This window comes from Manis javanica, chromosome 10 (genome assembly GCF_040802235.1).
Source record: "Manis javanica isolate MJ-LG chromosome 10, MJ_LKY, whole genome shotgun sequence".
Classification (NCBI taxonomy): Eukaryota; Metazoa; Chordata; class Mammalia; order Pholidota; family Manidae; genus Manis; species Manis javanica.
The window spans coordinates 106,296,760-106,309,476 of record NC_133165.1 but is presented as its reverse complement, the minus strand read 5'-3'; the positions used below and the strand labels follow the sequence as shown (position 1 = coordinate 106,309,476).

General features: G+C 45.3%; 1 protein-coding gene across 3 annotated transcripts in view; it reads left to right on the top strand.

Moving 5' to 3' along the window:
• The window catches only part of LARGE1 (LARGE xylosyl- and glucuronyltransferase 1), a 500,680-nt gene that overhangs the window by 412,507 nt on the left and 75,456 nt on the right, over window positions 1-12,717 (top strand). For all 3 annotated transcript variants that reach the window (XM_073213795.1, XM_073213797.1, XM_073213796.1), the window contains one exon: window positions 11,837-11,949. In XM_073213795.1, the coding sequence (XP_073069896.1) occupies window positions 11,837-11,949 (113 nt within the window). The remainder of the gene's footprint in view (window positions 1-11,836; window positions 11,950-12,717) is intronic.

Here is a 12,717-nt window from a genome sequence, read left to right as displayed (position 1 = left end):
AAATTGCAGAAGCGCCTTGCCCTTCCTGCAGTGCGTCAGCTCAGCGATCAGTCGGGCTCCAGCGCACGTTCAACGGGGTCAGAAGTGCTCAGCCCTCCACACCGTCTTGCCTTACATGGTAAGCAAATGAGACATCATCTTGTGCACTGGGGCATTTAGTCTGACTGGTAGGGAGACACAGGCTCGTTATTTGTAAAAAATTAAAATCTCCATGCCAACAGGCTGCTCAGCAGATCTGACTTCTATTCGGAGAGTAGGTATTTTTCAGCCCTGAGAGAAAGTCTGGGAGGCCCTGGGCCCCCAGGACAGGCTCTGCGGTGCTGTCTGGGCTCTTGCATCTACTTCTGACTTTTCTAAGGTTTTTGGTAATCGTTAAGACCCAAATCTTGGACTCTGTGGGTTTCCTGTGTACAGCTAGAGCAGATACTTTCTTCTCACTAGGAGAGACAGGTTGGACAGTCTTCAATCAGTCCCTTAACTAGAGTGGTCTGGGCATGGCCACAATGTCGGTTCCGTGTCCGTCATCTCCGCTTTCTGATGGACTGTCCATGAGAGGCTGTTTTGTCTCAGAGCTGGTCCTGTAAGAGGCTTGATCCCCTGGTGGGTTTTCTGGGTAGGGTGAGAGCCCAGACCAGACCAGTGAGCATGTCTGTGCCTTGGGTCTCTCTACCACTTGCTGTCTAAGATGGGCAGAATCCCTTACCTTCTACAACTTCGTGATTATCCGTGAAAATCTGTCCAAAACTGGAAAATGGCAGTAGTAAGTTCAGATAAGACAATAATAGCCTGGGGTGCTTGGGAAATCAAGTTTCTCTGGTGTGTTTCTTGGAGAAAAAAGTGCATTTGGGGCTTGGGGACTTGTCAGTCTCTGAGGACTTCATAACAAAGTACTGCAAACTGGGTGGCATCAGCAGAAATCTAGACTTTTGCAGTTCTGGAGACAAAGCCAAATCTAGGTGTTGGCCAGACCCTGCTCCCTTGAGAGCCTCTTGGGCCCTCCTTGCCTCCTCCAGCTCCGGGTGGCCCCAGGCACTCCTTGGCTCTGGCTGCATCACTCCTGGGTCCACCTCCATCTTCACGCGGCCTTCTTCCACATCTCTCTGTCTCTTCTCTTCTAAGGACCCCAGTCTTCAGATTAGAGGCCACCCTAATTTAGTACAGCTCATCTTAACATGGTTACATCTGCAAAGACCCTACTTCCAAAGAATGTGCCATTTACAGCTGTTGGGGGTAGGCCTTGAACATACCTTTTGGGGTACCCAGTTCAACCCACAGGAGCACTTTTCCTCAATTTGTCCCTTGCTAAACACTCTACGGGTCAGAGGAACTTTTTGCAGAATCTCCTCAGGCTTGTGGAGGCAACCAGGAATTAGCCCCCTCGTTTGGCAAATGAGCCTAGAAAGAGTAAGCAAAATGGAGATGAGTTCAAACAGATGGATTAGTGAGAAGCAGAGGTTAGAGGAGGAAGAGAAAGTGCAAGGGAAAGGTGGGGTCCTCGGGTCCTTGAGCTGCTTTTACTTCATGCCAGCTGGTTTACTTTGAACCAGCCATGTAGCCTCTCTGGGCCTCAGTTTCCTCAGGGACACGAGGATGAGCATGAGACATGGATTTGCTAACCTTCTGAGGTTTCTTCTAGCATAAAATTCTTTGATTCCACCAAAGAACTAGTGAAGTGGGTAGTAAGCATCACCCCCCTGCCCCATCCAAGGAAGTCCAGCCCACTTCAAGCAGTGGGTCTGTGTCAGTGCACAGCTGAGCATATAGAACCAGAAAGTCACTTGTCTTCAGTCAGCTTTAGGACCCACAGTCCCTTGCCTTAAAAGCAGAGAGAGGGAAAAAGAAATGGTAATTTTATGTGATATGATAGAAGTGTTAGCTGGCAACTGCTGTAGTAATCATACTGCGAACCAACACGTGTACACCGCACACACAATGTAGATGTCAGTTCTGCCTCAGGTAAAGAGGGAGCAGAGAAATAAAGAACTAATGCACGTCAGTAAGAGAAAGGCAGACAACCCAACAGAAAAATGAGCAGAAGATTTGAACAGGTACTTCTCCAAAGAGGTTACCCAGATGGGCAGGTAACATCTGAAAAGGTACTGAGCTGCATTAATCAAAAAATGCAAATCGCAATTCGTAATATGATACCACTGCATACCTACCAGAAGCTAAAATGCAGAAGCACACAATGACACTTGTTAACGGGGCCGTGGATCAGCCGGAACTCACACTAGTATTGGGAGTATAATAGGAAGAACTCGGCAATATTTACTGACGCTGAACACGTCCATGCCATGTGACATGCAAATCCCACTCCTAGGTTTGCACCCAACAGAAATGCCTGCATGTGACACTAAGAGATTCAAAACTGGTTTTAACAGGTTTCAAAACAGGAAACAACTCCAATGTCCATCAGCAACGTAATGGATAAGTAGGATGAGATGCACTCATGTTGTAGATTATTATATAGCATTAAATGAACAGGCTGCAGCCACATGCAGTAATGGAATGGATTCATAGACATAGCGGGGAGCCCAGAGGCCAGTCACATAAGTGGTGCATACTGTATGATTGACTTTATAAGAAAGTCAGAACCTGATTGAACTATGGTGTCAGAATTTGGGATAATGACAAGATAATGGGTGTGTGTGTGATGGTAAGGGGACTCTCGGGGCATTCTAGTCTATTAGTGAGGTTCTGTTTCTTAGTGTGGGCTCCGGTTACATCAGTGAGTTCGCTTTGTGAAAATTCATCGAGCTATATATACATATGATCTCTTCACTTTTTCCAAATGTGTGCTAAACTCCAGTGAAAAGTTTGCTTATAAAAGCAGAAAAATTAAAGTACTCTGCGAGTCTTGGTGAAAAAGTATTTGCCAGCCATTAAACCCTCCATGTTCTCAGCCCTGTCATAACCTTCACCAAATATATTCTATCCAGTGAGAAGAGGAAGGATGAAATTTGGTCTCTTAAAGGACCCCTTTCCATGACATAAGATGTGACCCCACCCCTCCTGAGCCAACCCGGCCTGCCCAGAACACACCTCTCTCTATTTGAGTGCCTTTAAGCACCTCCAAATTCTTAAGTGCAGGGACCACTGTTTCCTACTTCTGTGTATGTGGTGCCTGGCACATAGAAATTACTCAATAAATATTAATTGGATGAATGAATGAGTGAGTGAAATGACCACCAGCCTTTTATAAGGTATGAAAATCCCTTTATACTCCATCCATCCCCACTTTCAAAAATTTTCACAAAGTCAGGCTGCAGGAGGAAGGATTTCCTTTTTTTTCCCCCTCTCTCTGCCACAGAACTTTTAGGAAGGAAAAAACTTAAAAAGCAAAAAGTAGAATCTTTTAATTTATGTGATCAAAAGTGAGTCCCAGGTACAATCAGCAGGGGATTTTAAATTAAGTGGTTTTTAATAAACTCACCTTCTGTTAGGTCACACATGAGAAGAGAGCACTAGTGCTTCAAAGCAGAAGAGAGGAAAGTCGAGATTTTGAGGGTCATTTTCATGAACATTTCTGGGATGAGAGCCCGCATGTTCCCTACAGCCTCCACACAGCACTGACTCAAGGTTTTATTTCTCTGGTTCAGACCCGCAAAGCCACAGGAAACGCTTAAGGACTAAGGAGTCTTCATGTACTGGCCTTTGCAGTGCAGGTGCAGAGCTGAGAAAGTTGCAGACAGAAGCAGTGAAGACTCAGAGAGAAGGGGACTGCAATATCCTACCAGATTCCTGGGCCAAAGGGAAAATGGGGTCCTGGAGAATGAATCTGGAAGATGCTGGATATGGCAGCCCCCCTCTGAGATCCACCATGCAGCTAACACCGGTTAACTTAATTCAACCCTCCGCCTCCTAACTTAATTAAGTTAGTTAGCCCTGCTTCCCACCACACCTATTAGCATCCTGCTAGATGCCATGGAACACACTGTGGGAAGCATTAAGATTACAAGTAAAAGGTTTAATCTGAAGTGGTGTGAGGGAGGCACATGGCCACTTGGACCTCCGTTTCTCCTGAATCAAGGAAGCATATGGTTTGAATCGACCAAGCCAATTTTAGCCGTGTTCCTTAGCGTGGATAAAGAGTGCAAGTGGGCTGCATGAGAAAAAAGAGAGAGGGAGGGAGAGAGAGAAAAAAACAAGCAAAGAAGAAAAGAGAAGAAGAAAGGAAGGAAGCAAATAATGGCAGAATCTCTTCTTGAACAGGTTTTCATCATGCAGGGATGAGAGACACCCTGGATGAGTGTTAAGGGGCTCTCCTTGCCTGGAGAGGTGGTATGCCACGTGCTGAGAAGTTATTTCAGTGGCTCAAATGCAGAAGAGGATCTCTGTGCTTTGTGCAAGGGAAAGCTGACAGAGGTTGCTAGGGAACAGTGTGCCAGTTGCAGTCTTTCTTGGCCCCATCCAGGTAACCATGCTGCCTTACGCTGGGTCTGGCCCCACCCCATGCGCACAGCGTCCTTTTCACACAGGGCTGTCCTTGGGGAAGCCCTCCCTTCCCCGGCCTTATGCGATGCTTGGTCTCTCCCTGGGTTTTTACACAAGCGATCTGGTTTTGGCTTATGGTCTTCACCCAGTCCTTCCAACATTTACTTACCATTCCTCCGGGAGGGAGCTACCTGGCTGGTTTGGGCTTTAGGCCATTGGCTCGACTAGGCCTTGCCAGTGATCAGTTATGAGCTTGTACACACACACATAGCCCAGGAGGCAATGTGGCATGGTTGCAAGGCTACAGGTCAAAGACTGAGATGAGTTTTGCTACTCACTAGCTGTATCTGAGCTTTAGTTTCTTCCTCTGCACTATGGGTATGATTCCATTTACCTCGAGGTTGGTCATAGGACTTAGAGGCCATCTAAGTAAAGCACCTTGTCCCTAGTATACAGAGGCTAGTTGATCATTGTAGGACCATCAGTATTGTCACTATTTTCAGTCTGTTGTCCCTTTTGCAGTTGCATTTGTAAAAGTATCTTGCTCATAAAAAAAGCACTATTTCTCTCTCCTTTCTACAAAGGCATCACCTTTCTTGCCCTGCTGTTTGGCAACCAAGCCATTGCTACATACTCTGTTTAGAAGAAAACCAGTGCCCCCTGATCCACAGATGCAACCCTAGCACTGGACCAGATGTTCCCAGAAGAAGCCTTTGATTTTTAATTTATGTATTCATTTATTATTTAGTGTTGGTCTCTTATGCTCCCAGCACAACAGCTGAAGGTAGAGCCCCACCCGCTCTGGGCATCCCAGCCAGCTCCATGGGGAGGCCCTGTCACAGGCTGTCCCTGTGCAGAGTGCTGGTCCCCGGGGGCGAAGGGCTTGCTCCGCACTCCCTGACCCTGACAGCAAGGATGCAGAGAGGCCGATCCTGCAGCAGCAAAGGCCAAAGTCAAGCTTTTTGGCACCACCGTCCCCCGGACTGCAGGAAAGCAGGTTTGGCCTAGGGCATACTTTCCAAAGCCCGATCGGTGCTGTTTCAGCTTGAAAAGGTCCAGTTTCAGAAGGAGCTACTTTTATCATTTTATCAGTGTTCACTTAAAAAAGCCTGTTCCCACAGTGCATGCTTGAGCATAATTTGTATTAATTCTAGTGGGAATTATGCACGTTCAGTGAGTGATAATTAGGCACCTTAACGAGGAAATGTATAGTTTCCGTAACTGTTATTTATAAGCTTTTATGTACCACTTCATATTTTCAAAGGCCTTTACAATCATTAATTAGGATGTCTCCCTGGCACTGGAGGAGTGAGGTCAATAGTTAGAGTTATATTTCTCTTGGAAACATTGTTTTCAGCTCTCATACAATCTGAGTTCAAGTTCTTAACCTTTAAAGAGACGGGCAGATTCTCTTCGAAGTGCATATCTGTGTGATTATATTTAACAGCCTAACAGACTCCTTAGCTGCTTAAGAACATAATTTATGCACATAATTTTACTGTGGTGATTTGCCTTCCTTCATTATTTTTTCTTCCTATGGGTTGTATCTCTTAGCTGCCACTTGCAATTACCCCAAGGGACCTTCTAATCAGGCTCATTGCGACACCATTGACAGAAGACTCAGAAGGAATATGGGTCTGGAAAGATTTCAGAAATTTTAAGCGTCCGGGGCATTCCACACACAAGGGAATTTTAAAGATTTTTACAAAGACAAGTGAATTCAGGCTAGTACCTGAATTACTAGGTGTGCACACTTACTATCAATTAATATTTCTCGATTTAGCAGCATAGAGTCCTGTTCCTACCATACTAGATACTTTTTAATGTCATGGGATTTTTGTTTCAAGGTAGGAAATAATAGGTCACAGCACATATCAGATACTTTGAAAAGATACAATTTTTTAGCCCTCATGATCATGTTGGTGTTCATGTGTCATTGTTCCCACGTTATAAGGAACTGGGCCTGGAATCCCAGTGATTTTGTTTTAAGAGAGAATGCTCGTGGACGAACATATCAGGACTCGCCCCAGGGCACATGCTCCCAAGTCCTTGCGTTCGTCTGGTTACGTACAGCCTCCCCCTCTGTGATCGCCACGAGCATGCCTGTATTCCCAGGCTTTGTTCTACGGCTTCCACGTGAGGATGCGGGGATATTTATTATAAGAATAACCTGAGGTCAATTATAGATTTATGAGCAAAGACAAATGTTTTCATCCATGCTATACAACTTCACGCAGCCTCTTTGTAATTTTCTTTTTTGGGAGAAGAGGGGGAAATGAATCATTACCTTTTCAGGCCTGCCGTTCATGCAGTGGAAATATTTGCTGCTGATAGGCATCCACCGCCCCACAGGGAGAAGCCTGCCTGGCTCTGCCTTCCTGTAGGTAATCCTCTGCATCTGTTAGGTTTCAGTTTAGACATCATTAATTTCAGAAAGCCATTCCCTAATATTTCCCCTAACACCCAAATCATAGTTTCCCCATATTGGTCCCCATGTTCTTACTATATCTTGTATCTGTCAGTGCTTTGAATTTTCTTGGTTACCCATGTCCCTTCCCTGAGAACTGCTGCATTTTAAAATCACTAAGTCCCAGATAAACCCAGTGAATAGAACCATAGGAGGTGCTCAAAACACACCGCTAAAATGAATTGCAGAAGAAATAATTTCTGAATGAGGGACCCCTGATTAAAGGCCAGACAGGGTCCCCAGGGGCTTGTTTGCCATGTCAGGGCAGCTGACATACAGCCAAGCGGTGGGTTCTGGGAGCCCTGATTGCCATGAGCTCTTGTTGGCCTGTGTTGGCCAAGTACACACTTGGCATTCATGTTTAGCATGAAGCAGTCTTTCAAAACATTGAGATACAAAGGAAATCCATCCCATAGGCCCTGCTGGCAGGGGAGGCGTACAGTCTTCACAGCTCTAATGCTGTTGCAGGATGAGACCCTTTTCTGGACAGGGTAGTTACTTGTCAGCACCGTGACACTGGAAAACCACCTTACTTCTTAGCACCCCCCTTCTCACAGCCATCCGTGGGCTGTAATAGTGACTAGCCGGCCTCCTCCCTAAGGTGGTTGTCCCATCAGAAGAGAGAACAAAGCTCTTGAAGGCAGAGGCTGAGAGTGACGTTCCTAAGCTTCGTAACATGTGTGCGTGTGAATTTTTGTATTTGTTTCAGATTCTGATTCTTGGTTGAATAGGGGAATGGGAAGTCATATATTTAGTAAACATTCTGGGATTTTGAAGAGGAAACCAAGCTGAGTACTGGCTTGTCAAGTTGGCAAGGAAAGAGGTGGTTAAGTGATAAAGTGCCATTGTGCCAGGTTTGCTAGGAGGAATGGTCCAGTGAAAGGAAAAAAATTAACTGTGGCAAGACTCAGATGGGCCTGGCATGGCAGGCTAAGGAATTTTGGCTTGTTCTTTAGACCATCCAAGACTCTAGGGGCCTTTGAGCCAGTTACATGACCTGGTAAAGCAACATTTTAGTCTGGCTTTTCTGCAACAGATTCAGTCGTGGTCACTCCCTCCCTCAACCCATTACCTCCCACTTGTCCTGAGCAGCCCTTTCCAACCAGGGTGGCACACGTGGGTGACAGATGTGCCAAAACAGTGATCCCTTCAGCCCTGGGGTCACCTGAGTGGGGCCTGGGGTGGCTGGAATCCCTGGTCCAGCCACAAGTAGCCTCCTTCATACCCCCAGTGGCTTATAAAGATACCATTTTCTGTGTAAGAAGTTGTGTGAAATGGTTGGAAAGCATCTCTTTCATAGATACAGGCCCCTCCTGGTCCATGCCCTGCTTGCCTTTCAGGCTCACACCCTGGCATCTGCCCCACTTAAACCATCCAGCCATCACTCACTCCCTGCATAGCCAAGCCTGGCCATGCTGCCTTCATCTGTATTGCCTCCTCGGATGTCCCCACCTTGTCTGCCTGACCAAACCCTAGCCCAGGCTGACTAGCCACCCTCCTGTGTTCCCTTAATAAGCAGTGCAGACTCCATGTGTGCACGCACAACACTGAACACCACAGTGGTTTGTGTGCCTTCCACGAAAGGGCCCGGCACCCACTGGATGTTATATATCCAGTGAGGATATGCTGAATTAAGAGTTTGAATAAAACCCAAGAGATGAGGAAAAGTAGGGAAGGAAAGCAAGCACACGTCTATTTCAGTTAGTTCCCACATAGTAGGTGCTGAGTAAGTAGCTGTTTAATGAATGAGTGAAAGAAGAAATACAAAAGCCATTTTAAATGTGGAGTCCATAAGACTCAGTGCTGGCCTGAATGCGAGAGAAGGAAGGGTTGGGGGGAATAGTTCAGGCATGTTTCAAGACCACTAGCACCATCAACACAGCACCCCAGCTTTGGAGGCTGGGCCCCAGCTAAGCTCCGTCATGTGCCTGACAAGACATGCACCCAGTGAGTCGGCATTAGGATGTTTATTGCAGCATCATTGATAATATAGGCAGAAACATAAGAAACTGCCAAACTGTCCTTCAGTAGAGGAATAAATAAATTGTGGTATGTTTATACAATGAATAAAGTGATTATAATGAATGAACAAGAAACTTCACCATGGTTAAATCTTAAAGACATGACAGTGGGTGGAAAGATAAGCTAAAACAGAAAATATGATGAAACATTCTAGAACACCCTCTACTGTCTATTAATATATGCATAGAGAATAAAAATATACAAACATGCGTGGAAATGAAACTCAACCACCCCAGGATACTGGTTCCCCTGGAGGAAGGGAGGGCTCGAAGGAGGTGGAGAAGCTTTTGATTTATCTGTAGTATTTTATTATCTACAGCAAATGGGGTGTCATATTAACATTTATTAAGTCAGGGTGGTGGGTCTTTGTTATTAGTTTCTAGACTTTTCTGTTGGTTCAAAATGGTTCATGCTTTAAAAATTACATAAAATTCACACAGGAGAAAAGGCTGGGTAACTGGAAAGAGCCCACATTTCTGCATTTAGTCGTATGTTCTAGACACCCCCTTCCTTTCAACCAGCGTGGCAGATAGGGTGGAATCATCTCTGCCGCATAGGACTCACCAAGTCTTAACACTATTTAAAACCATTAATTCTTAGTTTTGTCTCCAGAGACTGCTAGGCCTACCACTGACATCTCTAGAGGCTTCCAAATATACATTAATATCTTTCATCATTGTCTATAGCCTCCCCTCCATTTTTTCTACATATGGGAGCATCTGTCCAACCTGATTAGAATTAGTTTCTGCAAATAAAACTTAATGAAATTCTCTTCCACTGGAATCTATTCTCTTGAATCCCTCACTATAGTCTCTTGGGCTGTAACTTTGCAAATTTTTCTCTCCTTTGTTCCCGAAAGAAGCAATCAGATAATACACTTGTGGCAAACTTTACTATTTCTAAACTTGCTTCTGTGTTTGGGGAACAGTTTCAGTGGCGTGCTAAAGCGAGCTCACACGGACTCGGGGAGGGCCAGTCGTGGGCAGTTCTCCCCAACTAGGTGTTCAGGGAGAGCACGCTGGTAGCTTGAAATGGGCCACAAATGGGGGTATTGATACCACGGGAATCCGCAAATGCTACAAATCAAGGTGCTCCCTCCCCCTCGCCCACCACCCCGCAACCTGGGAAACTGGTGGTTAAACATTCACCTGCCTACCACTAGGGGGCGTAGTAGCTTTCTGAGTTGGGCAGGGCAAGTAGCGTTTTCCTCATTTAAACATGTAGAAACCAAAAAAGGAGAGTCTTGGCCTGAGTCACAGGGCTCCAAAGAGGCATTGCCAGGCCCTGGTCTGTGTGGTGTGGGTGAAGCAGCACTGTCTTTGGAGTCGGGCAGACCTGAGTTTGAATCAGGTGTAGACACTGGTTTTGTGACTTGTTCAAGCATCTGACTGAGCCCCTCGGCTCCCCTACCTGTAAAACAGAATGACAATATCTAGCTTGTAACGATCTTGTCACATTAAGTGAAATGTGTGCATAAAGACCTAACAGCACAAAGGAGATATGGAACCGATGCAATTTGCCCTTTTAACTCACAAGGTCAGATCCATGTATTATTCCATTATTCCCATAGCCATTATATAGAGAGATGCATATTTTTTTCAAATGTCAGTTCTACCCGACCTTTTCACTAAATGGCAAATAACTTTTCTTTCAAATATATGCCACTGGATAAAGTAAAAAATCTCAGAGTTGACATGTATGTGGGATTTGGGGCATCAATTTCTTTCCAGCAATCTTAGAAACGTATGTACTAGGTACCAACTAAGATCATTTTTCAGCTGCCTGGACTTTTCTCCACTGGCCTTTCTGCTGAGCTAAGCATCCTGAGGAGGACTGATGTGGAGGCCCATGGGTGCTGCACTTCCGTCCACCAATCTGTGTTCATCCATTAGCCGCAGGGACCTGCGGGGAAATTCTCTTGCTCTCTGTGTTCTGCGCTCTCTCACTGACCTGGTAGCAGATAACTGCTTCTAAGTCATTCAGCTAAGCCAAAACGTACTTTTCTTTTTAGACTCTTATTAGTTAATTTATTGTTGCCTGAGTTACACATTAAGTTGCTGTCACATTTTTAAAAATACAAAAGGGTATACAGGGGCAGTTTCTCTAGCTACACAATCCGCCGTTCACCCGGCTCCCTTCGCATAAAAACTGACAGCAAAAAAATGAAGGGGAAGAGGAAGAAGCAATTTATTATTATTAGTTTCTTAAGAACCCAAGGATTTTTGGAGCTCTTCTTAATGACCCAGTATCAACCCCACCTTCCCTGTAGTTTACGTATGTGTTGATCGTCATGGGCCAGAGAAGACCGCTGAAACTGGGAACACTGAAACGAGCATTATGGCTTATCCGTAAACATAAAGTAGATTGGCAAGACTTACCCAGAATAAAATCATAGAGGGGCTATTTTGTTGTCTCTAAAGATAAGCAGCATATATTATACAAACATTGTCCATCAGCTAAACTTAGGCAAGTTGTCATTCCCTGGGCGAAAAACACAGGAGAGATCTGAATGCTTATAGGGACTGCGTTGCATATCAGGTGCACTGCTGGCCTCTTTTGAAAATTACTGTGGGTAAAACATATAATATAAATACACCGTTTTAGCCATCTTTAAGTGTCCAAGTCATTGGCATTCAGGACATTCACATGGTTGTGCCACTATCACTGCCATCTATCTCCAGGAGGCACAGGGCTCTTCTGCCCACGTCACTTCCTTCTTGCAGCAGCCTTGAGGTCTGTGCTAATGTTCCCTTGCATAAGAATGTTTCACAGAGATTGTTTAACGTCTCCTACGGAGTAACTGGCAAAGGATGGGGTTGAACCCAGGTGTGTTCATCCCAAAGCACATGCACAAGTATCTTTGACTCTGTCTTAACTGCTGTCTTTCCCTCCTGCATCTGCGCTGTTGCCCAGGAGTGATCCTGCTGCTTCTGGATAAGCTGCGGAAGATGAAATGGGAGCAGATGTGGCGGCTGACTGCAGAGAGAGAGCTGATGGGCATGCTCTCCACATCCTTAGCTGACCAGGTGAGTGGCCAGGTTAGAAGGTACTATTACTCCTAGGCACCCGGCTGTTGTTCCTAAAAAAAACTTGAAAGGAGATGGTCAGAATTATTTTTCTACCTATTGGGCAACAATATACTTGGCTAGAACTGCCTTCCACTTGCCAGTCTAAGACAACTAACTGCTCAGCTCGTTAGTTCATTCCCTTTATTCATTCATTTGTTCACTCAGAGGACTTTCATCACACCCTGTGTATGCCAGGGGGCTGTGTTCAGGAGGAGGATTACACAGATGAATGAAGGATGCAGCCCTGGCCTCAGAGAGTTCAGTTTATCGAAGCCAACTCCTACGTAAATGACAATTGGGTGTGTTAAGAGGAGGTCGCCGCCTCCTTCTCAGTGTGGAAGGCACAGTGTTGCCCCTTGAGTTTCTAGAATATTTCCCAGACAAGATTTCATTTGCCTTCCTGGCAAACAGTCTAACTTTTAAAGCAAAGCCTGTTGTTTAGATCTCATACAACGGCCTTACCCTCAAGGGAAATGCGTGTAAATAGAAGGGACACAACTCTGGCTAAAGAAACCAGCTTTTAATCCAGGCAATCTGAAAAAGCCCACAAACTACACCAAACTACTAACATAAATTTAAGAAAACCCAATCTCTCATTTTTTGCTGGAAAAGGCAGGGCCTTGCCCTTTGTCTTTGGATCTACGAGGGTCACACATTTAGATTTGGGGTCTCCTTTGATGTAGACGGCCACTTTGAAATGTAAAGATGATGTCTCTGGGTTCTCTG